The 21,536-nt window shown below is 41.2% G+C and overlaps 2 protein-coding genes across 5 annotated transcripts; both read right to left on the reverse strand.

The window, feature by feature from the left end:
• Window positions 1-441: 441 nt before the first annotated feature.
• mmadhcb (metabolism of cobalamin associated Db) lies at window positions 442-10,312 on the reverse strand. 4 transcript variants are annotated; one of them, XM_037489430.2, is made up of 8 exons: window positions 10,062-10,312; window positions 9,784-9,843; window positions 9,279-9,435; window positions 8,893-9,083; window positions 7,073-7,154; window positions 6,811-6,941; window positions 5,603-5,689; window positions 442-752 (listed from the first exon to the last, which is right to left on the reverse strand). In XM_037489430.2, the coding sequence occupies exons 2-8, from the start codon at window positions 9,790-9,792 to the stop codon at window positions 558-560; spliced, it is 852 nt and encodes a 283-aa protein (XP_037345327.1). In that variant the 5' UTR covers window positions 9,793-9,843; window positions 10,062-10,312; the 3' UTR covers window positions 442-557. The 4 variants fall into 4 exon arrangements, with proteins under 4 accessions (XP_037345327.1, XP_037345328.1, XP_062421244.1 ...); XM_037489431.2 differs by having other exon boundaries at window positions 9,279-9,420; window positions 10,062-10,311; XM_062565260.1 differs by having other exon boundaries at window positions 9,279-9,420; window positions 10,269-10,305.
• A 1,130-nt stretch (window positions 10,313-11,442) lies between these two features.
• On the reverse strand, window positions 11,443-20,035 carry nmi (N-myc (and STAT) interactor). The gene is made up of 9 exons (XM_037489456.2): window positions 19,780-20,035; window positions 19,620-19,709; window positions 19,110-19,268; window positions 18,768-18,884; window positions 18,464-18,626; window positions 18,052-18,158; window positions 17,476-17,662; window positions 16,955-17,058; window positions 11,443-16,608 (listed from the first exon to the last, which is right to left on the reverse strand). Exons 1-9 carry the CDS (start codon window positions 19,816-19,818, stop codon window positions 16,402-16,404), a joined length of 1,173 nt encoding a protein of 390 aa, XP_037345353.2. The 5' UTR covers window positions 19,819-20,035; the 3' UTR covers window positions 11,443-16,401.
• Between the last annotated feature and the right edge of the window lie 1,501 nt (window positions 20,036-21,536).

The raw sequence follows: 21,536 nt of genomic DNA on the forward strand, positions 1-21,536 counted from the left end.
ATCACTCTCCGGGCCCTGACCCCTAAGGCGTTAGGGCTTATTGGACGAAGCCTTCTTCGCGGTGGCCGTCCTCAGACCAGTCCCGCCCGAGTGTGACGCGCTATACAATACCGCTCAGCCACTAACTAGCTAACTAGTCGCCCGCCAATGACGTACCAGCTCGCCATCAGTTAAGATTTCACACGTGCTTCATGACGCGGTCACGCAGAGGCGTTCCCACAGCGTTTTTACGCAGCTTGAGTTCCCTAAGAGGGAATGCATTTTGCTAAGTTCGGAAGCAGGATCTATTTTCTCTTGCTTGATGTACATTTTAAGATGTTAGACTGGAGTTTACATTGTACTCACAGCTACAGTAGCATTCATGCCATGAAATACTGTTCACACAACCCAATCGAATAATGAGGCAGATGGTTGACAGTGTAGTCAAGAACGACATTGATATGAAGTCAGCAGCTTTTTTCCTGTGAGATTTTAATCTAGAAAAAACGTATACATCTTGCAAAACCACAAAGAAGGCAGTTGATAATGTACTTAAAAATGGTGTTACATCATTGTGTTCAGCTGCTCTGCAGCTTCTTCATAATGAGGCTGCTGGGTGGAGCACTGGTCAGCATTGTCCCCACAAAGACATGTGTCCCCCACAGAGAGTGTCGGATCACTCTGCAGCAGCCCAGGTCCTCAATCTGAAAGCCCAGGTGGCGGTACCGGTCATCAGTCTCAAAAAGGGTGTTGTTGGTATACGAGCCAAAGAACTGGGGAGGAACACATTCATCATCATCCATCTCCAGAAGAACAGACCAACTATGTTTGCTTTGAATGTTGACGGAGGATGCTACAAATGGATTTATTTTTTGATTCGTCATTAACAGTCAACCTACAGAATGAGTGCTATAGTTGAAGGTTACCAATGCACAAACCCGGGTAAATCCATCCTTCACTGCGTGTGTTCATGGTCATGGACCCATTAGCTTTGATTTACAGCAGTGTAGTGGAAGTCTTTTAAACATAAGAAATGCTACAACTCCTTATTAGCCAACTTCTCTGGTGTTACTGATCAGCCTGCTGATGATTAAAGTGAAGCGGGTAGGCCCTAATCTATTAGAGCTTTAAAAAGGTGTTGGTCTTTTTTTATTTTTATTGATGAAATGGTTTAACTTAATATTTCTGGGTAAAGGCTAGCTGTTAATTATTAACATACGTAATGGTGACGGTATAACAATGTAAAAACAGAGACAGCATCTCTTTATACAACATGAGAGCATCTCACTAGACAATGTGAGAGAATCTCAGTATACAGTGTGAGAGCATCTCAGTATACAGTGTGAGAGCATCTCAGTATACAGTGTGAGAGAATCTCAGTATACAGTGTGAGAGAATCTCAGTTACACCGGAAGGCATCTCAGTTACACCGGAAGGCGGAAGCAAAGAGCGCTGATTTTGAACAACGCAATGCGCCAATCATACGCCCTTCCTTCATATGCCTTGAAGTCTGCGGTCGCCCGTCCAAGTTTATAAATACTACCATATTCAAGGGACGGAATGTCATTTTAGGACGTTTTCTGGCGAGAAATTAGGTGTTTAAGCAACATTTCTGCGGTTGGTTTTGTTAACATTCAGCCATCGTAAAAAATTCCATGGAGGATGTCGGAGACGTGAGGCGTAGTTAACGGGACCATCTGATGCCCCCAGCACCGGGCGGTCAGCCTCATCTCACGCCGCAGACAGCAGCCTGTTCTCGGCCAGACTTCCGTGAAATGCTCCGCTTCGATCCACTTTTCCGTAGCGGTTATATATACGTTAGTATAACTAGGATGAGTGTTCATAACCTCTAATCTGAGACTGGTGTTTGTTTAATGGCTATTTTGCGAGCAGAGTTTAAATTCATAACCTTAATAAACTATACGTAAACTATACTGTATCCATAGTGTGCGCGCGTATTGTACTGTCTATCATTGTGGAATAAAACTAATCGTGTCTTTATTAAACGTCTTGTGGGGAGATCGTCATGGAAACCGGCAGCAGGGCATTAGCTTCAAAGCGAAGGATAATAATCGATTAAATAATACATTAAAATCCAAATATTAATTTAATGAATATTTCTATTGTAAGATCCACACGTGTCTCCGCTGCGGAAAAGTAGATACAATGTAGGGTGACCATATCCATAACACCATAAAAAAGGACATTTCGTGAGGCTCTAAATCAGGGGTGTCAAAGTCGTTTCAGGTTAGCGGGGGTGGCGCGGACGTTACGGCCAGAGAGGGGGGGGGGGGCGACAGTTTTCCCAGCGCAACTCCAATAAAGGAGGACAAATACGCGTCAGGGCATTGCAAATCAGGACGGTCCAACATCCCCCTAATACAAGTAGTCAATTTCACAGAAGTCTGGCCGAGAACAGGCTGCTGTCTGCGGCGTGAGATGAGGCTGACCGCCCGGTGCTGGGGGCATCAGATGGTCCCGTTAACTACGCCTCACGTCTCAGACATCCTCCATGGAATTTTTTACGATGGCTTCAGAAATGTTGCTTAAACACCTAATTTCTCGCCTGAAAACGTCCTAAAATGACATTCCGTCCCTTGATTATGGTAGTATTTATAAACTTGGACGGGCGACCGCAGACTTCAAGGCATATGAAGGAAGGGCGTATGATTGGCGCATTGCGCTGTTCAAAATCAGCGCTCTTTGCTTCCGCCTTCCGGTGTAACTGAGATGCCTTCCGGTGTAACTGAGATTCTCTCACACTGTATACTGAGATGCTCTCACACTGTATACTGAGATGCTCTCACACTGTATACTGAGATTCTCTCACATTGTATAGTGAGATGCTCTCATGTTGTATAAAGAGATGCTGTCTGAGTGTCTCAATAGTGTGTATGAGAGTGTCTCAGTAGTGTGTGTGAGAGTGTCTCAATAGTGTGTATGAGAGTGTCTCAGTAGTGTGTGTGAGTGTTGAGTGTCTCAGTAGTGTGTGTGAGAGTGTCTCAGTAGTGTGTGTGAGAGTGTTGAGTGTCTCAGTAGTGTGTGTGAGAGTGTCTCAGTAGTTAAGTCCTAAACGGCCCCTCATAAAAAACAGCCTGTATTACATTTATCCAAAGCGACTTACAATAAGTGCATTCAACCAAGAGGGAACAGAACAACGGAAGTGCTATAAAAGACATCTTAAAACAACTACTAAAGTTCTGCCTAGTCCAAGTATGTGTCAGGAAGAGGTGTGTTTTAGCTTTAGAGTATCAGGGGCCGTTTAGGACTTAACTACTGAGACACTCTCACGCACACTACTGAGACACCAATACCATCTCACTAGCATACGGAAGGCATCTCAGTTACACCGGAAGGCGGAAGCGAAGAGGGCTGATTTTGAACAGCCAAAAGCGCCAATCTTGCCCGTCCTTTTGTAGGTCCAGGTTTATAAAAATACTACAATATTCAAGTGCCAGAATGTCATTTTACAGGGTTCATACACATTTTGACCAACGGATTTCCATGACTTCAAACTAAATTAGTAAAGTATGATTTTTATGTTTACAATTATCCACTATGGATGAGTATCGTTAGGCGTTTTCCTGATACCAGTGCTAAAACGAAACACACCGCTGCCTAAAGAGTGCCTGAACCAACGCCCCTTATGTGTCTCGATGTGTTAACGTCACAATGGCAGTAGGTGCAACACAGAAGATCGGCATGAGGCACGAGAGCATATCGTTTATCTACCGTGTGACAATGTAATAGTATTTTAAGTTGACGCTTTGCAGCGTAAAATAAAGACCAAACGAAAATAATCAAACGATCTCCTGTCATTCGCGTAAGAAAATAAAGTTACGTGTCTGCAGCTCATTGACAAACACCACCGAAGGAACAACGCCACACACCCGGTTTATAACTTGGAACTTCCGCCAGCAGACGAGCAGCGCGTCGGAAAATGTCGGTGTCTCGTACGGAGGCGGTGGCCGAAGAGAGACGTAGTGCTCGGCGTGTAGCTTCGCTAGCAGTCGCCCTATGATGTGGTTCCTGTAGCAGCTTCGCTAGCAGCGGCGCACTGCTTCCTTTAGCACGGCTCGTTGCCGCTCTCCATGTTTAAAATATCTAACCGTCCTGCCTCCACATTACTTACAGTCTGCTCGTCCCGGGTCTCTGTCCCAACTCATGAAATGCACGTTTCCATATGTAGCGTTAGCTGACCATGGTAAAATCTACATGTCCCTGGCACAGTGGATGATTCCTGAGATACTGTTTTTATGGCCATTGAACGGTTCACTTAAGTTGCGTTCACAAAACCACGGTGTCCACTATTTGCGCTGCAAGTATGAGAGCGTCCTGCTCATATTTAAGTCTCTCTTAAAACCATTGAAACGTATCTTAAAATGAACCACGTGAAAATATAAATATAACAAATTTCCATGACTTTTCCAATACTTTTGTGATTTCATTTTTTTCCATTACTTTTCCAGGCCTGGAAATGAGCATTTTAACTAACCTGTAGACTTTTTTAGGACTTTTTCAGACAAGAAATTAGTTGTTTAAGCAAAATTTCTGCAGTCGGTTTGTCAACATTTAGCCTTCGTAGGCCTTCTTTCCTCCATGTGTAGGTTGAGTGTCTCAGTAGTGTGTGTGTGAGAGAGTGTCTCAGTAGTTAAGTCCTAAACGGCCCCTCATATTAGAGGCTTTCTGGTGTCCTGATATCATTGGGGAGCTCATTCCACCATTTGCAAGCTCCGATGGCAAACAGTCGGGATGTTGTTGTGTGAATGTGAACTTTCATTAAACCTATGATACTCTGGTTCGAGTGTGACGTGCTGTGCAGTAGTACAGTATAGTACACTATAGCACATTAATACCAAGCTACTCACTCAGTACTTGAAAAAGTCTAACTGGCCAGACTAGTTGAAAATGTCTTTAGAAGCCGACCCATTGACTATTTATGCTATGTTCACATCGATCCTTACGCTTGTTGTGCCGGTTGTTTCTCACCATGTCTGAAGAGAATGTGAGAATCTCAGGATCACATTTTACATGAAACCCATCATCCGGCTTCAAATCATGGAAATGTCCTCGCTGCGGGACTAATTAAGGATTATCTTATCTGATTGACAGATGGTTAAACCAATCCCATCTCCAGACAGTTTCCACTGAAGCTTCTCAGGTGGTCAGTGTAACATACCATCTAGTTGGTCAGGTGAGTCTTTCCTTGGACTCATCATTCATTACCCTTCATCGACATGCACATCGCTGCACAGTTGACTTAGAAGAAGTTTGGGCATTAGTTGGCACTACAACTGCACTGAGAAAAGATTTCTCAGTCATATCAATGATAGCAGATAAAATAAGAGCAAACAGCAAGTTCCATTTTGGATTCGGCTTCAAATTGGTATGAACCAATTACCTAACGATTTTCTTCAGCCACTTTGACACTACTCTGCAAATAAGACATACAAAAACTGGTGATGGACATACACGTCAGAGCCACCAATTTTATACAGACCGAAACCCTTTCAAGATAGTGGATTTTTGTCTTATGTGTTTTGGTTTGAAAGTCAGATTTCTGCCCACAAAGTTCTCTTGGAACACATCCTTTACAAAGTGTTCTTCTTACAACACTTCTTACCGCCAAGCCTGAGGACGGGTCGATGAAGTCAGCCCAGAAGCCCTCCATCTGCAGAGCGTGGCAGATCTCCTGTGCTCCATCACAAAACTGCAAAGCAGAGAAACAACTTGGTCGCTTTAGTGCATTTGGTGTCTGCTGGTGATTTACCGTCTTTAGCGTCCAATCTGATGCTGAATGTATACATTTAATTGTCTCCTCCATAATCTTCTGCCAGGAATGACATTCTACATTGTTTCCTCTTACTACAAGTTACCTGCTGCTATGACCCTAAACTCAAGTTGTCACAAACATAAAATGAAGTGTAATTCAAAAAGTAATTGTTACGGATAGAATATAGGTCTATCCAGAATGAATTGACCCATGCAGTATCGCTGATATTTAAACATTGGTATTGATTATCAAGTGAGGTTTTTATTTGACTCTGGGCTCGTATGGGACATGGGCTTAATAGAGACATTTACCCTATAGCTGGTAAAGCCACTCCTGTGCTCTGGGAACAAAGAGACTTGTTACCCTAACCTTCAATCACTTCAAGCATTACACATCTAAAACGGTTAGCATAAATGAACAGCAGCCCTAATCCTGCCACAGGTAACTGGTGCTGAGATGGAGGGATCCTGACATATTTTTGGACATCAGCACATCTAAGGCAGTGAGAGATCTGCCTTAATGACACGAGTTTGTGCTTCCTATCGTGAACGAATATAAAGCAGTAACTGAAGTGGACTATTTCACTTTGGATAACTTTGATCTTGTAAATTCTATCATCATCATTTAATAAATGCTGATTTTAGGGCCTTTAATGTTAGAGATAATAATAATTATAATAATAATAATTTTATTTATATTGCACTTTTCATCAACAGATCTCAGAGTAGCACAGAGGCAGCATAAATAAAAGGTTTATCAAGTCAGTAACAGTCCTATAAATAGGAAACATGTGTAGATATTTACAATATAGTATTCAATTATTTGGTCCAACCTTTCTGAGACCAAGCAGAAATATTTGTTGTGGCCTGCTTAAAATTAATCTTTTAGGTTTTTAGAGAACAGTAGTTCAACAAGTTGATCCTTCAACACTTAATTAGGGGCCAAATTATTTATTACCTCAACCAAGGATTTACGTTTTTGGGTTCACTTTTCAGAAAAATTACAGAAACGCTGCGCCTTGCAACAGCCATTACATTTAGGAGCGGATCCCACCTCACCTTGTTGAGCATCTGATCCCTCTCCTGCTCCACCTCAGCACACCACGATGTCATATCGTTACGGGTCTTCTGGGTCACTGTGACCACCATCATAACAGTGGATGGTGCTTCAGGGAACATGGACTGAAAATCTGTCCATCACATCAGGAAAAAGACATCAGACAGGAACCACTTCTCATCAGCAGGAAAAGCAGAAGAAAGTCAATGCAGAATAAATAACTCAGGACACTTCTGTGTGTGTTACTAAGTGCACTCTCACTACCTTTCTTTAGAGGTTCAGGGCAGCACTGTACAGCACACTCCAGACTGGAGCTGTCAAAGTACTGGTCAGCTCTATGGACATCCTGAGAAAGAGAGATTACATTGGGGGTGAGGAGCATCCTTTCTTCTTTACTGGAAACAATGAATGCTGCATTTCAGTGTCTCCCTGAGTTGCCCTCTCAGGTTCTATAAAACAACTAAAGATGTGTCCTATAAGAGTAGGGACCGTTTTATAGGGGGCGCTGTTTATCTAGCTTCTGTCTAGCCTGCAGTTAAATGCGATGAAGTTATAGTAAATAGACTGCATGTGTACATGCAAGTGTGCATGTTGTGACCATCGATTAGACTGTGGCATAAATATACAGATGCTTATAACAATATAATTATTCATAATCAAACGTAAACAATATCTAACATTATCGTACACCAAATATGCAATGAATGCGCAACCTCCCCCCCCGGCGACACCGCTAGCGCAGCGCAACGTCCGTCCTCACCGGCGACACCGCTCGAATCGCTGCTTGTCATTAAGGGGTTAAGGTGGGTCCCGGAGCCAGACAAGTTGAGAACCACAAGTGTGCCAAGAAAACCTCCCCCACACCATTATACCACCACCACCAGCCTGCACAGTAGTAACAAGGCTTAATGGATCCATGTTCTCATTCTTTTCACGCCAAATTCAGACTCTACTATCTGAATGTCTCAACAGAAATCAAGACTCATCAGACCAGGCAACATTTTTCCAGTCTTCAACTGTCCAATTTTGGTGAGCTCTTGCAAATTGTAGCCTCTTTGTCCCATTTGTAGTGGAGAGGAGTGGTACCCGGTGGGGTGCTCGTAGCCCATCCGCCTCAAGGTTTTACGTGTTTTGGCTTCACAAATGCTTTGCTGCATACCTCGGTTGTAATGAGTGGTTATTTCACTCAAAGTTGGTCTTCTATCAGCTTGAATAAGTCGGCCCATTCTCCTCTGACCTCTAGCATAAACAAGGCATTTTCGCCCACAGGACTGCCGCATACTGGATGTTTTTCCCTTTTCACACCGTTCTTTGTAAACCCTAGAAATGGTTGTGCGTGAAAATCCCTGTAACTGAGTATATTGTGAAATACTTAGACCGGCCCGTCTGGGACCAACAACCATGCCACGCACAAAATAGCTTAAATCACCTTTCTTTCCCATTCTGACATTCAGTTTGGAGTTCAGGAGATTGTTTTGACCAGGACCACACCCCTAAATGCATTGAAGCAACTGCCATGTGATTGGTTGATTAGATAATTGCATTAATGAGAAATTGAACAGGTGTTCCTAATAATCCTTTAGGTGAGTATGTGTAAAACCATATGGAATTAGGAGTTTGAATAGGTGTGTGACTCTGTGTACTAAAATTTTAATTTGTCGGTCAGTAAGACATTTCCCCATTCTTCCTGTGTCCAGTGTCGGTGTTATTTTTCCCCATCATCGAGATTTAGCTTTTTCTTTCCAGCCCTGCTAGGAGGCCCGCATCCCAGAGTGGTCTTTCCACTGTAGACGACACTAAGAATTGGTCTCTGTACGCTTATGTAGATATTTCAGTAAAAACCAGCAGTTTACAACTATAGCAGTCATTTACAACATTAATTATGCCTCCACAATATTTCCCATCAATTTGAATGGACAAAACATGTTCTTCTCGTTAATAACAATTTCTATACTTTTTCATAATTACTTTTTTAGCTAAAAATAGCTATTCATAGAATATTATTAATTAGGTTTGTACTGACACATCATTCAGCAAGGCTTGTGACACATTTTTCCATGGTGTGAAAACATTACTGTACTTACAAAGGATTCTCCGTTGACCTGGGCCAGAATTAACTTGTGACTCTCACTGCTGGGCTGGGAAGACAGCACGTCAGGGACCTTACTTTGGGCCAGGCTCTTCATCTGCAGCTGGCAGTCAAATCCCACGTTACCAGGCAGCTGGAAGCGCTGGTCCTGGGGTCCACAAGGGCCCATGATCTCATCAGGCCACACTGTCCTCAGTCCAGAAACAGAAAAGTACGTCATGCAATAAAAACAGAATGAATAATTTATTTCATTAGTGGAGGAGCGAGGGAGGGAGACTGTGCAGTGATTAAACTGTTTCTTATACCCTTTCACAGCTGTGTGTTAAATGGCCCCAATGCTTCTCAATTGCATCAGTCATGTTTCAAATCCAAATTTCCTACCCAATTCAGAGGGAGTGCTGGCTACGCGGGGCTCAGAGCCAGATGATCCAGCAGCAGAGAAGCTTTTAATTCCAGCCACACGAGATACCAACACATGAAGCCCTGGGAGGTAAGTGACCAGCCTGGCTCTGCTGCACAGCACCTGTTGTTGATCACACTGTAGGATCATTCTGGACTAAGAGTTGATCAAGAGAGGTCTGACATGGCAGTGCAACATGGACTCTGTGGAGAGGACCCTTTCCCTACTGAGACATGAAGAGGTCAAATATACACTTGATACTTTAGAGAAGGGCGTGTTTTTTGTTAAAAATGTTCACTTTACTATTGCACTGTGTTGATTGGTGCGTAACAAATGCGTGACAAATTGACTGAAAGTGGTTATGAACCGCAATCTTCCTAAATCGGTACACACTGTGCCTCTGCAGATCGATGTGTCCTAGGCGTGCACTGTGCGTGCTGTGTCTCAGAGGGAAAAAGTAACACACAGATGTGTGCATTGACTTACACTGGTCATCCTGGTGGTCCCTGCACTGTCCAGGTGGGAGGTGAAGAAGGAAGGAGCTACCTGTGAACACACAGCGTTAATGTCACGACCGCAATCCGTAAGGACGAAAAGCAGCATCATCTTTATTTTACTCTACACGACTGCGGCGGAGCGAGACCAAGTGTAGTGTGTATGTCAGTGATACCAAACATCGTGCACTTCTTCAGATAGGACCACCTTAGTGTAAGTTAGCTGGTGTTAATTAAAGTTAGGCAACAACAGCAATGAGCCGAACTTACCTATCGGTAAATACGTAGCTGCCAGACTTACAGAGCGGACAGTGGCCGGATAGAGTAAACACCCAAATAAAAAACGACGAACTTCTATCTGCCAGCGTTATGTAATATGTTCTATTACTCGAGCAGATGTTTACAAAGACATCCGTCACATAAGGCTAGTTCGCATAACACGAGTAACGTTGGTTAGTAGATCCATGCAATTTTCACCTTGAAGTGGCGCATGCGCTGTTGTTATGGTCATCTCTTGTTTGTGAATTTGATTAACGTCGCTTGATAAACTATAACACGCATTACCGCCACCTACTGTCCGGAAGGCGGATCATCAGTTTTATTTGCGAAAGTATGCACATACTTGCAAGTTTAGACTGTTTTTTCCGTCCCTTATAATGTACTAACACACAAATACAAATAGCGGCTAAAGTAAAACCACCCTCGATTGATAATAAAATGTTTACATACAAGTGTTGTTTGTAAAAAGAAAAAAACTTAAATAATAGATTTTCACAGGTAAAATGGTATGCTTAAGCTATATAACAACAGGTAGTGGCTTCTCTAGTCTTCCAACAACATCAGCTTTTCTCAAATCTGTATTTTCGCCAATTCTTTGTAATTTGTTTCATCTTTCGGTTTGCTGGTATTTTCTCATTTCTTTTGGCTTTCACCTCTCAGCATTTCAACGCATTTTCAGCAGTAAATACCTTTTATCTAGTTCAACTTCTATTGTTGTAATGTTATTTAACCCTTACAACTATTGATCTTCAAAGCTTTATTCAACTTGCAGTCCCCTGGAATGCTAAAAGCAAAAAGCTGAAATTAATTTAAAAGATTTGCTGAACAGAAATAGGAAACGCTGAAGAGAAATTACGTGTCTGTGTGAGCCATCCGTCATGCGCAGAGAACAGTGGATAATCGTTCCAATGGTAGGGGAAACACTGTAAGTATAAATGCAACATAATTTTCTTGGGGATGCTGTTTTCTCCAGGGCTCCGACACAAAACCTACCTGGAGTGTTATTCCCCATAGCATCAGAAACATCTTCCATGTCAGGAGAACAAGGACAACAAGACTAAGTCCTCCAAGGCCACAAAGAAGACATCTGTCATGGAAGACACCATGATGGAGACATGCCTACTAGTCTGAAGGGTGTAGGAGATCTGAACAGGTGTGGCCGATTTGGGGTTTGGGATGAAACTGTGCCAAGCTGGAGACCCTCGACTGAGAGATTGGTTGCTGAAATCTGTGCATGAAAGCCAAATGATGATTGACCATCACCTGTTGTATTGTATTGAGTGGACACCAACCCATGAACAGACAAAAAAGCTCAGTCTATCTTCATATGATCAGGTATCCAAAATCAGGAACATTTATTGTATGTTGGACATATAAGGAATTTGACATGGCAGGTTTATTTGTTTATTTAAAAGGATTCCCATTTAGCTGACGCCGAAACGACAGCTAGTCTTCCTGGGGTCCAAAAAAAATACATAAAAGAACAGTAATCACAATCACTCAAATATATCATATATAAATACACACAAAAGGCAAGAAAAAGTAACAATTCTGAAAGTACTGATTAAAGTAATGAAAATAATGCAAAACACCCGGCACAAAGATTCCAGACGATATTATGATGTTGAAAACAAATACAGTCTTAATCTTTTTTTAAAACCAGTTCTTCCCTTGATTTCACGAACCCCAACTGGAAGATTGTCCCAAAGCACAATTGACCTATAAAACACGGTCTTCTTCATAGAGTCGGATTTAGGTAGGGGTAAAGAAATCTGATGACTATTCACCCCTCTTGTGTAATGTGAATGTATCTCTGAATAGTAAATTATATTGTCATAAAGAAATTTAGGAATCCGGGTGTTAATAATGTGGTGGAAGATTTTGCACAGACAATCGTAAAGTAAGAAACAAAGGGTCCGAGTCAAATATGTCTTTCTCCGTTTATTTCCTTGCAAGGGAAGAAAGGTCACAACAGCTACATGCTCTGCAGACTGTCATGAACCAATTTCTTGCCCCCTAACAGGACGAGGCAGTTGTTATACACAAGTTCAGTTATCGGTGGCGTCAACAGAAACCTTGACCACCTTGTTGAGTCTCTACAGCCAGGATACTCAGGACAGCTAGTTCATGTAAGACACATCAGTTCTTTGACCATGGACTCGCCCTCCTAACACTTGAAAACAAATCTGGTTACACACATACGACCTACTTTGTTTAGTCTATAGAGCTAGGACGCTGAGGACATTTATCAGTGCAGAACACTTCAGCTCTCATACCATGGCCTTTCCATCTCAGCACTTGCAATTAATAAACGGGTTATACAAATGAATCATTTTAGAAGAGTTACATATATTTTTGCCATTACAATAATTCTATGAAAATATACTAACATATTAGCAGATAGTCTATGCTTGACCACCAGCCAAGCAAGACGGTCATGAATCTCTGCAACACTAGTTCACAAAGAACAACCAAGAACCAGTCTTTCAGCCTTATTTTGAGCCACTTGTAATTTTTTAAATGACTGGTTGCTGCAGCAGACCATACAACAGAACAGTGATCCAGATGACACAAAGCCAATGTACAAACAACACGACTAAACAACTGTGAATTTAGAAATTGTGCACATTTACGCATTACTGCAACAGCTCTACCCATTTTAGCAACCACTTTGTTGATGTGATCAGACCATGACAATGTGGAATCCAGCCAAAGTCCAAGAAGCTTCACCTTTTTTACTTGCTGTACATTTTGACCATTTACCTGTATATTAATTTTCTGATTATCAGATAGTCTATGCTTAGAACCAAATATTATACTCATAGTTTTTGAAATATTTAGAACAATTTGTTTTGATCCAGTTATACAATTTGCTCATCTCACAAGACAGAACCTGATTAAGCTTTGAACATGTGGGGGCTGCATAATAAAGAGTAGAATCATCAGCAAACATAGTCAATGTAGCCTTACTGAGTATATACGGCATATCATTCGTAAAAATAACAAAGGTCCGAGGCAACTTCCTTGAGGAACACCACAATCCAGGGACTTGCTACAAGATAATGCACCATTAAACTCTTTGACAATTAGCTCTTAAACCACCTGATTGCTGATGAAGTAAAACCATAACTAATGAGTTTGGAAATCAAAATGTCATGGTCAATCACATCGAAGGCAGCACTGAAGTCTAGTAATAATGTACCCACTAGCATTGAGTTATCAATTGCTGTTAGCCAGCTATCCGACATTTGCGTCATTGCAGTGCAGGTGGAATGACCATTCCTATAAGCATGCTGAAACATCGTAGTCAAATTGTTGTTAGAAAAGTAATCTTGTACTTGCTCAAATACAATCTTTTCCAGTAATTTACTTAGAATAGGCAGAATGCTAATAGGTCTACTATTTGGGCCACAGAAAGTTGTTTTTGTATCTTTGGGTAAAGGGATTATCTTGCTCTCCTTCCAACGTTTTGGACACACACCAATAATCGGACATCTGTCAAAAACGTGACAGATTGGTTTAGAAATATGTCCAGCTGATAACTTCAACAGCCGACTATCCAAGTTGTCTGTACCAACAGAACCACCAACAATTAAAGATCTCAACAACATTTACACCTGTACAACATTAACCTGATTAAATTCAAAACTACACATTTTATCTTTCATAATACACCTTTCAATTAGTTCATTTGAGTTGGAACCAACAGTGCATTTCTTTGTCTCTCTAAAGTTAGAAACCTTATTAACAAAATAATCATTATCAGGAGTTCATTTAAGATAAAGCTTAAAACGTTCCTCTTTGATATTGCTTATAGTTAGGGCTGGCTCAGGTTAGCCCAGACCAGCCCTTAGTTAAGCTGCTCTAGGCTTAGACTGCCGGGGGACTTCTTAGGACACACCGAGCCCCTCTCTCACTCTCACTCTCTCCTTCCACAATCATCCATGTTTTATTAATGTACATCACTAATTAAGCATCTTTCCGGGAGTTTTTTGTGCTTTCTTATTTCAAATAAACTCCATTCAATTCAACAAAAGAAGTGCAAGTAGATTTTTTCCCCATGATTTCATTGAGTACATTCCACATTCTCTTACTATCTGTACCACTATCGTCAATTCTCTTCTGAAAATATTTGTCTTTTTCACTCTATTCTCCTTGTTCACCGGATTCCTTAAAATACAATAAAGGTGGTGCATAAAATTAAACATAAGACAAATAAGCACAGTGCAGGAAATGTAAAAAATGTAATGTACATCAGATGACCATTCTCAACACAACTGTATTGTGAATGTATGTGAAAGTGATCATGTGTATGTACATGTGGCGTGTGAAGGGATCTGCAGGGGAGTGACCAGTAGGAAGTTAGGATGTCAAAGTCAGTCAGTTCAGTATGGGGTCAGATCAGTGTCAATAATTGCAAATGGACACAGAATGACTCACAAATGCAAACACGAAATTCTCAAATGCGCACGGAACATTTCACAAATATATTAGATTAACAAATTCACACAAGGGTTTACAAATACATTCCTATAAACACATGAATAAATTACGATTAATTAGTTTGCGGATGGCTTCACATTTGCGTGTGGCTTTGAGACTTGTTTTTCGGACTAGATCCACAAATTTACTTTTTTTTCAATATGGACCTATCTGTAGCCAATCAGATGTCACCCTCATTTTCAACCAATCACAGCAGCTCCCTCCTCTCCTCCCCACGAGACTGCAAGCGCTACGCAATTTGTGGAGGCGATGTGATGGGTTGGAGGTCAGCAGCAATGGCGTCTGGTATGTCACATTATAACAGTTCATCTCATAATTAAGATAACTCTATCTCATTATTCTGAATCATTTATTTATTCATTATTAATTGCATTACTTCAATTTTCTATCTCACAATTTTTACTTATTTAATTTTGATTTTATAGTTATGACTTTTAATCTCACCATTTTGATCTCATAAGTAGCATTCTATCTTAGTGTTCTAAGTAGCCGTTCTATTTCATAGTTTGAACTTTCTGTGTCACAAACAGTATTTTATCTCATAATGACTTCATCTTTATATTTTAGATCTCATAACTTTGACTCCCATAAATATTATTTTTTGTCTCAAAAGTACGATCTTCTATCTTAATTAGGATTATCTCACAATGTTTTAAAACAGTGATAATAGAGGACATTTCTCCATGCAAGACAGAGAAAAGTAGAGAAAAACTTCAAACTAAATGCAGAAATACCAACGGAAGTAGAATTCAGTTTAAACAAGTCCTGATGACATGGCCTCACTGCTATGTTGCTGTGAACCAGGCACATGCACAGATGTTGGGGGGCAGGTGCTAACACAAAAAAAGGGCACCCACTGCCAAAACTATTCATGAAATTTAAAATAATAAATAAACACTTAATATTTTTTAGCTTGTATATGTATTTTTGTTAACAAACCAAATCATCAAATTGAATAAATGAATATCAGGGAAAAACAGACAAATCTATATTGTTATAACCAAATAATATGTTAAATAATCAAAAAATATTCTAACTCAAAACTGATCTGAATAAAATAAAGGAACTTCACAGGTGCATCCTCCTTGGTGCCATCTCTTTTTTTGACGATTGTCTTTTACAGTTGAAGGATAAGCAGCATTACACTAATAATTTACCACAACATACCTCACCAGACTGTCATGTAGCTTAACCTTTCATTTCAATAATTGTATATTAAACAAAACTAGTGAATTTGTCGAATTTGTAGAACAGTAAAACTGCCTGCCACACCTCCCTCTCTTCATTAGACATGACAAACATCAGTAAACAGGTGGACCAAAACGTTTTTGTTTTTTATTGATTTTTTTAGGAAACGTTGGACTAGTTGCCATCCATGGATGGATGTCAGTGAAGAAAAAACTACATCTGGGGTTGATTTGGCATTTAGACAATTTAATGAAGACAAAGACAGACTGACTAGTGAGGACAGGAAGGTCAGTGAGCCTAATATTACCCAGACCACCACTGCTATATCTATATCTGAAGAAAAGGGAATCAAAGAGACTGTCTCCATCAAACCCAACACCATTTTCTCAGTGAAATTTGTGATCCCAGTGATTGTGAGGTTAGCTGTTGACAAAATCCTTTGCCTATACATGTCAGGAAAACCATCCAGATAACTGTAGAGTGCCTTGCCCATAAAATTAAACCTCCTTTTCGAATTCTCAGCAGCAATTCTCAGCAAATAAATGAAATTTGAATTTTCCATATCATATTCTTGTATTACAGATTACAATTTTGTAATTAAATGAATCACAGGTGACAGACACACTTGGTGAGGAGGAGCTCATGTTGCAGCTGCAGTAGCTGAGTCCTCAGAGAAAAAGGCCTGAAGAGCTTTCCCTCTGGGAGTGTACTCGATGCTCTTTATCTCACCGCCGTAGTTGCTGGGCTTCTGGAAGTGAATCTCCAAGTGGTCCAGCAGGTCCTCCGCATCCCCCTTGTCCTCAATGTCTTCCAGGAGGATGGTACGCCTAGGAGAGCCACAGAAGGTCTGAAAGGAATCAGCAGTAGAGGATTATTGATGATCTCACTGATGTGAAGATGATTGGGATTTGATATTGAAATGATACACTTTTTAATAACAACCACTGATACCACAGGTAGGAGATGTACCTGATCTGAGTGTATAAAATATATTTTAAAATCTTTCAAAGATTCCGGATTACAACAGGAAATAGTCTTTTCCTCTTCTTGCATACTAGCAAGGCAACACAAAGACCATGTGGACTTTGTAATATTTTTTGTAATTACCATTAGGAAGAGTTAGCAGACATCTCGCTGTCATTCAGTGGAATTCAGACCATAATATGCTGCATTTAACCAGTGCTGGATCTCACCTCGAACTTGCACAGCTGGTATTTGTAAATGGGTCCAACCTGCACAGTCACTTCAGAGTCCAGATCCACACGGTACTTCCCTCTCAGTGCCAGGCTCTCAGCAACTACACAGACAGACAAGGTCATCAGGGTTACCCCTTGACAAGTGCAGCTTGTTGACAGCTGACATTGTGAGATGTGTTTAGGAACTACAAACAATAGATGATCCCAGACACCACAAACACGAGGCTGGACATCACCACCTGGTTGATCTCCTCCTTTCAGTATTTATTGCCGCTCTCTCTTTTGGCTCCAGCAGCTTCATGTTTCTATAGGTAAGCATACCAGTGCTTTCACTGGTTGGCACACGCCGACACCCTTTCATTTTCTGACATGCACTCTCTGTCCTCTGGTGGGAGGACACGTCGGGAAAATATGAAAATGTCTGTCTGCAAACTCCCCCCACCTGGGTAAATCAGGTGCTAACGACACAAATCCACTGAGACACGTTTGCTGTGCAGCTCTGGCCCAAAGACTTTTACCTCCAGGGGGGAGGAAAGTGATGACTCCTGCCCCGGTGGTCCTGTCGTACTGCACATCGTCCACCTCTCCTCCTCCTCTGCTGGGCCTGGAGAAACTCATTTCCAGTCGCTCCTTCATTCGCTCCTCTGTCATGCCACAGGGGATGCCGGAAACTTTGAGCTCTTTTCTGGACACCTCCAGGTGGACCTACATTGGTTATTGCACAAACAAGGACAGTAAGAAATCCGACCATGTGTGCAGTATGTAACACATGAAGCATTAAGCTGGGAGATGCTCAACACATGATGCTCAACGTCTTCTCTGCTGCAATACTGAAAAGTTTTGGTTGAATTTTTTTTAAAAATATTATTATTGTTGTATTACTTTTATCTCATTTCATCAAAAACCTGTTGGATTACAGATTTATAGGACTAGTCTCTCTCTGTCTTTCTGTGTCTCTCTCTCGTCTGTCTGTTTGTTCTTTCCAGGCTGCTATAATGGGGAAAGACTTGGGACCAAAGCACTATTTACATCCAGAAAAAGCAAGCAGATAAGATAAGACACTGTGTCTGTTGAAGGTGGACTACAAAACGTACCTCAAACTTAACAGTAGGTTCCATGGTTATTCTTTTTGGTTTCACATCCAAACTGATGTTCCCACAGGACACAGAGCACTTGGCATTCTTCAGGATCTGACAGGCCACTGCAGGTGGGAAACATGGTGTCATCACAGGCTAACAGGCTACAATCATATGAAGGAGTTTCTATCTACAGACCCAAACCCTCTCTACACACCAGCCTTTAGTCATCTCTGTACATACTAACACACCTCAATTGCCTTTTGTACTAGAATTTTGTACTGACTTGAGGTCGTTTTAAAACGGTTCCATCTGCATACAGTATGTGAGCTATTTGACAGACCCCCCAGCAAGTTATGTTAGGACTCATAACTTGTTATGCTTTTTTCATTCATTAATATCTAAATAAAATAAAAGATGGAAAGTGTACCCTTCTCTTCTTCAAAGGTGATAAGTGCCTGTCCTCCTTGCAGGGGCACAGTGGGTCTCTGGCTGATGGTAAACACTCCTGTGATTGGCTGACTGTTCTCGTCCATCTCTTCTTTAATCTGAGCCTTGAACTCTACCCCTGTGTCTGGAACCTGGGTATATATCTGCAATATGATACACAACAATAATGTTTTCTTTGTTAAATATGCCAATGTTTTGCTATAGCATTATCACGTTGTATTTTGTTGCTGCTATGCAGTGGCAGGTTGGTGCAGTAATATGGTAGATGGACTGACAACTCTCACCTTGAATTTGCGCTTAAGTTTTGTAGACTCGGCCCTCTTAGCTTCCAGCAAAGCTTGATATCCCTTCAGTTTGTCCAGCAAATTCTGTCTGCGCCCAGCAAGCCGCAGGATTTCCGCCTATGAGAGGATTAATTCAATTCAATTCATTTTATTTTGTATAGCCCAAAATTGCAAATTACAAATTTGCCTCAGAGGGCTTTACAGTCTGTACACATGCAACATCCTCTGTCCCGAAACCCTCACATCGGCACAGGAAAAACTCCCCAAAATAATAATGATTAAGTGAAAGCATGCAGTGGATCCCTTGTTTTTCTCCCAGTAGATGTTAAGGAGTAACTGTACCTGCACTGCGTTTAGGCGTTCAGTGGATTCCTTCTGACACTCCTCCAGCTTTTTACCGTGAGCCACCAGCTCCTGCTGGGCCTTTGACTTGGCTTTATCTTCCTCCAGTTTTTCCAGGATCATTCTGGCCTTCACATCATCGGCTTTCTCTGCTTTAGTCTTATATGAAATAGGTGGAAATGTTAAGAGAAAAGTTGTATTATATTCTTGTTTATTATTAAGAGGTAACAGAAAGGGAAGGGGACACCTATCTCTGCTCAGACGGGGCATTTGTAATCTGGCCTACTTGAGGATAAGTATTAACAATAGGCTAGCTAGCATTATGCTAAGTTACACAGTTACATTAAGTCTACTTTAGGATAAGTTGCTAAGTAACGTTAACGCTAGGCTAACATAACAACAACAACTAGGTTAAGTTACTTAAATTGTTATGTAGCGGGGAGTGACGTCAACCTGAGATGTGACGTTACTTATGTGACAGACTCAGACAGTCAGGAGAGGAGGTCTTACCTTCCAAGTCTCCAACTCTTTCCTGGCTTCCTCGGTGTCTCTGGTGTCCTCTCTGGTGTCCTCTCTGGTGTCCTGCAGACCCCCGTCCTCCTGCCCGTGAGGAACATGTTATCCTGATGTGAGGAGGTGTCACGAGAAGTCACGAGCACGCAATCCTTACCTGGCCATTAAACGGGCGGTTATTGAAGATATCCGCCATGATCTCACGGTTTGGAAAGAGAATCTCGGTAAAAAAAAAAGTAGCTGTTCTTATATTAAATTAGCCAATAGTTAGGGTCAAACGGTCACTCCCTGTTGAGTACTAGTAACGCTGTACTTTCCTGTCGATGTGTCCTAAAGTGAGAATACGCACAGGAAGGACAGGAATCAAAAGTGAAAGTAAGACAGGACTGATGACGGTGTTGCGTGCCTACTGGTTTTTGAACCTACTGGTTTGCCTAGGCGTGCGTGTTTGTTTCCTGCCTCGGTCACCTGATTCGTCACACATTCGCAAAGATATTGCTGAAAAGGTTAAAAATGCATCCCATATCCATTACTGCGATTACTATTGTATAAGTGAGCACTACATAACTGCCACATATGAAGAAATACATAAAAGATCATATATTCATTAAAAGATCACCACAACTTGGATTCGAACCGTCGACTACAAAACAACCGTGTTAAGCAATTGGCCACTCAACCATGAATGATAGCTTCAATTTTTCTTAATTTTATTATACAATTTTACACCGTCAGCGGCTAGGAAACCTTTTGGTTTAGGGTGAACCAAGACAACTGTTTTTTGGTGGGAATTTTGTGCTAAACAAGACAGGACTATTGCCACCTGTGTTACACCCCTACTGATTTTTACAACTACTGGTTTCCCTACACGTGCGTGTTTGTATTTACCCGACAGCAGCAGATGTCTGCGTCTGTTTTTCCTTATTCGTCACATATTCACAAACATATTGGTGAAAATCTACAAAAGGCATCACAAATCCATTGCAGTGTTCATGATTGTATAAGTGCACTACATCACAGCCACGTATGACAACATTTATTTAAGAAAATATATTTAAAAAAAGATCGGAACGACTGGGATTCGAACCCCGTGGGTCAAAACATTTAAACACCAATCTGCCTGCTGCTCCCCTGCACCTGTGAATTCTTTAGCTAAAAATCCCTATACCAAATCCCATTCATTCTCTAAGGACCTTGCGCTGTGTGTCTGAAATGTAATGTGAAATAATTATTCAGATAAATGCGCAGCATTTGCTGCTGTATGTTATTTAATATATTCTCACCAGCTGTTCAGCTTATACTGTTTAAACATGATATACTGTAAACGTACTTAGAACAGTTAACTATAATCGTCTTTAGCCATAAATACTGTACTTGGGAAAAGTCTTACGTCCTATAAATGCATTTGTGTTAGTGTCACATCATTGGCTGCATTATTTACTAGTTGCATATCACAGATGTAACATTACTCATTACTGTAATGGCAAAATATAATTATGCCATAATTTTTTATTAGATTAATGTCTAAAACCAATCATGATTTAATTCTGAGGAAGTTCCAAGACACCAGCTGTGTGGGAACTATCTGAGCAGAAGAATCCCATTTGTCTTTGCATAACACAACTGCGTGGAGGAAGGAGAAGGTGTGAATCTCTTCGGACATAGTCCTAGATCTAATCAAACATCTGTTGTAAGCACCATGAGTTTTCCTTTAGGTCTGGGACCTCCTTGCCTGTCTCAAACTCTTTGGCATAACAAAACCAAGGTGTTAACCCTGTTGATGAATAAATATAGCCGCGTTCCTCTCAAACATTAAGAAGAAGCTTGCCACTGCCTGTCCATGTACAGTATAGCTGTTGCAGACCTCTTCTTCCTTGATATAATGTAATAAACGGAAAATGCAACTTTGAATCA

Source organism: Pungitius pungitius, chromosome 10, assembly GCF_949316345.1.
Source record: "Pungitius pungitius chromosome 10, fPunPun2.1, whole genome shotgun sequence".
Taxonomy (NCBI): Eukaryota; Metazoa; Chordata; class Actinopteri; order Perciformes; family Gasterosteidae; genus Pungitius; species Pungitius pungitius.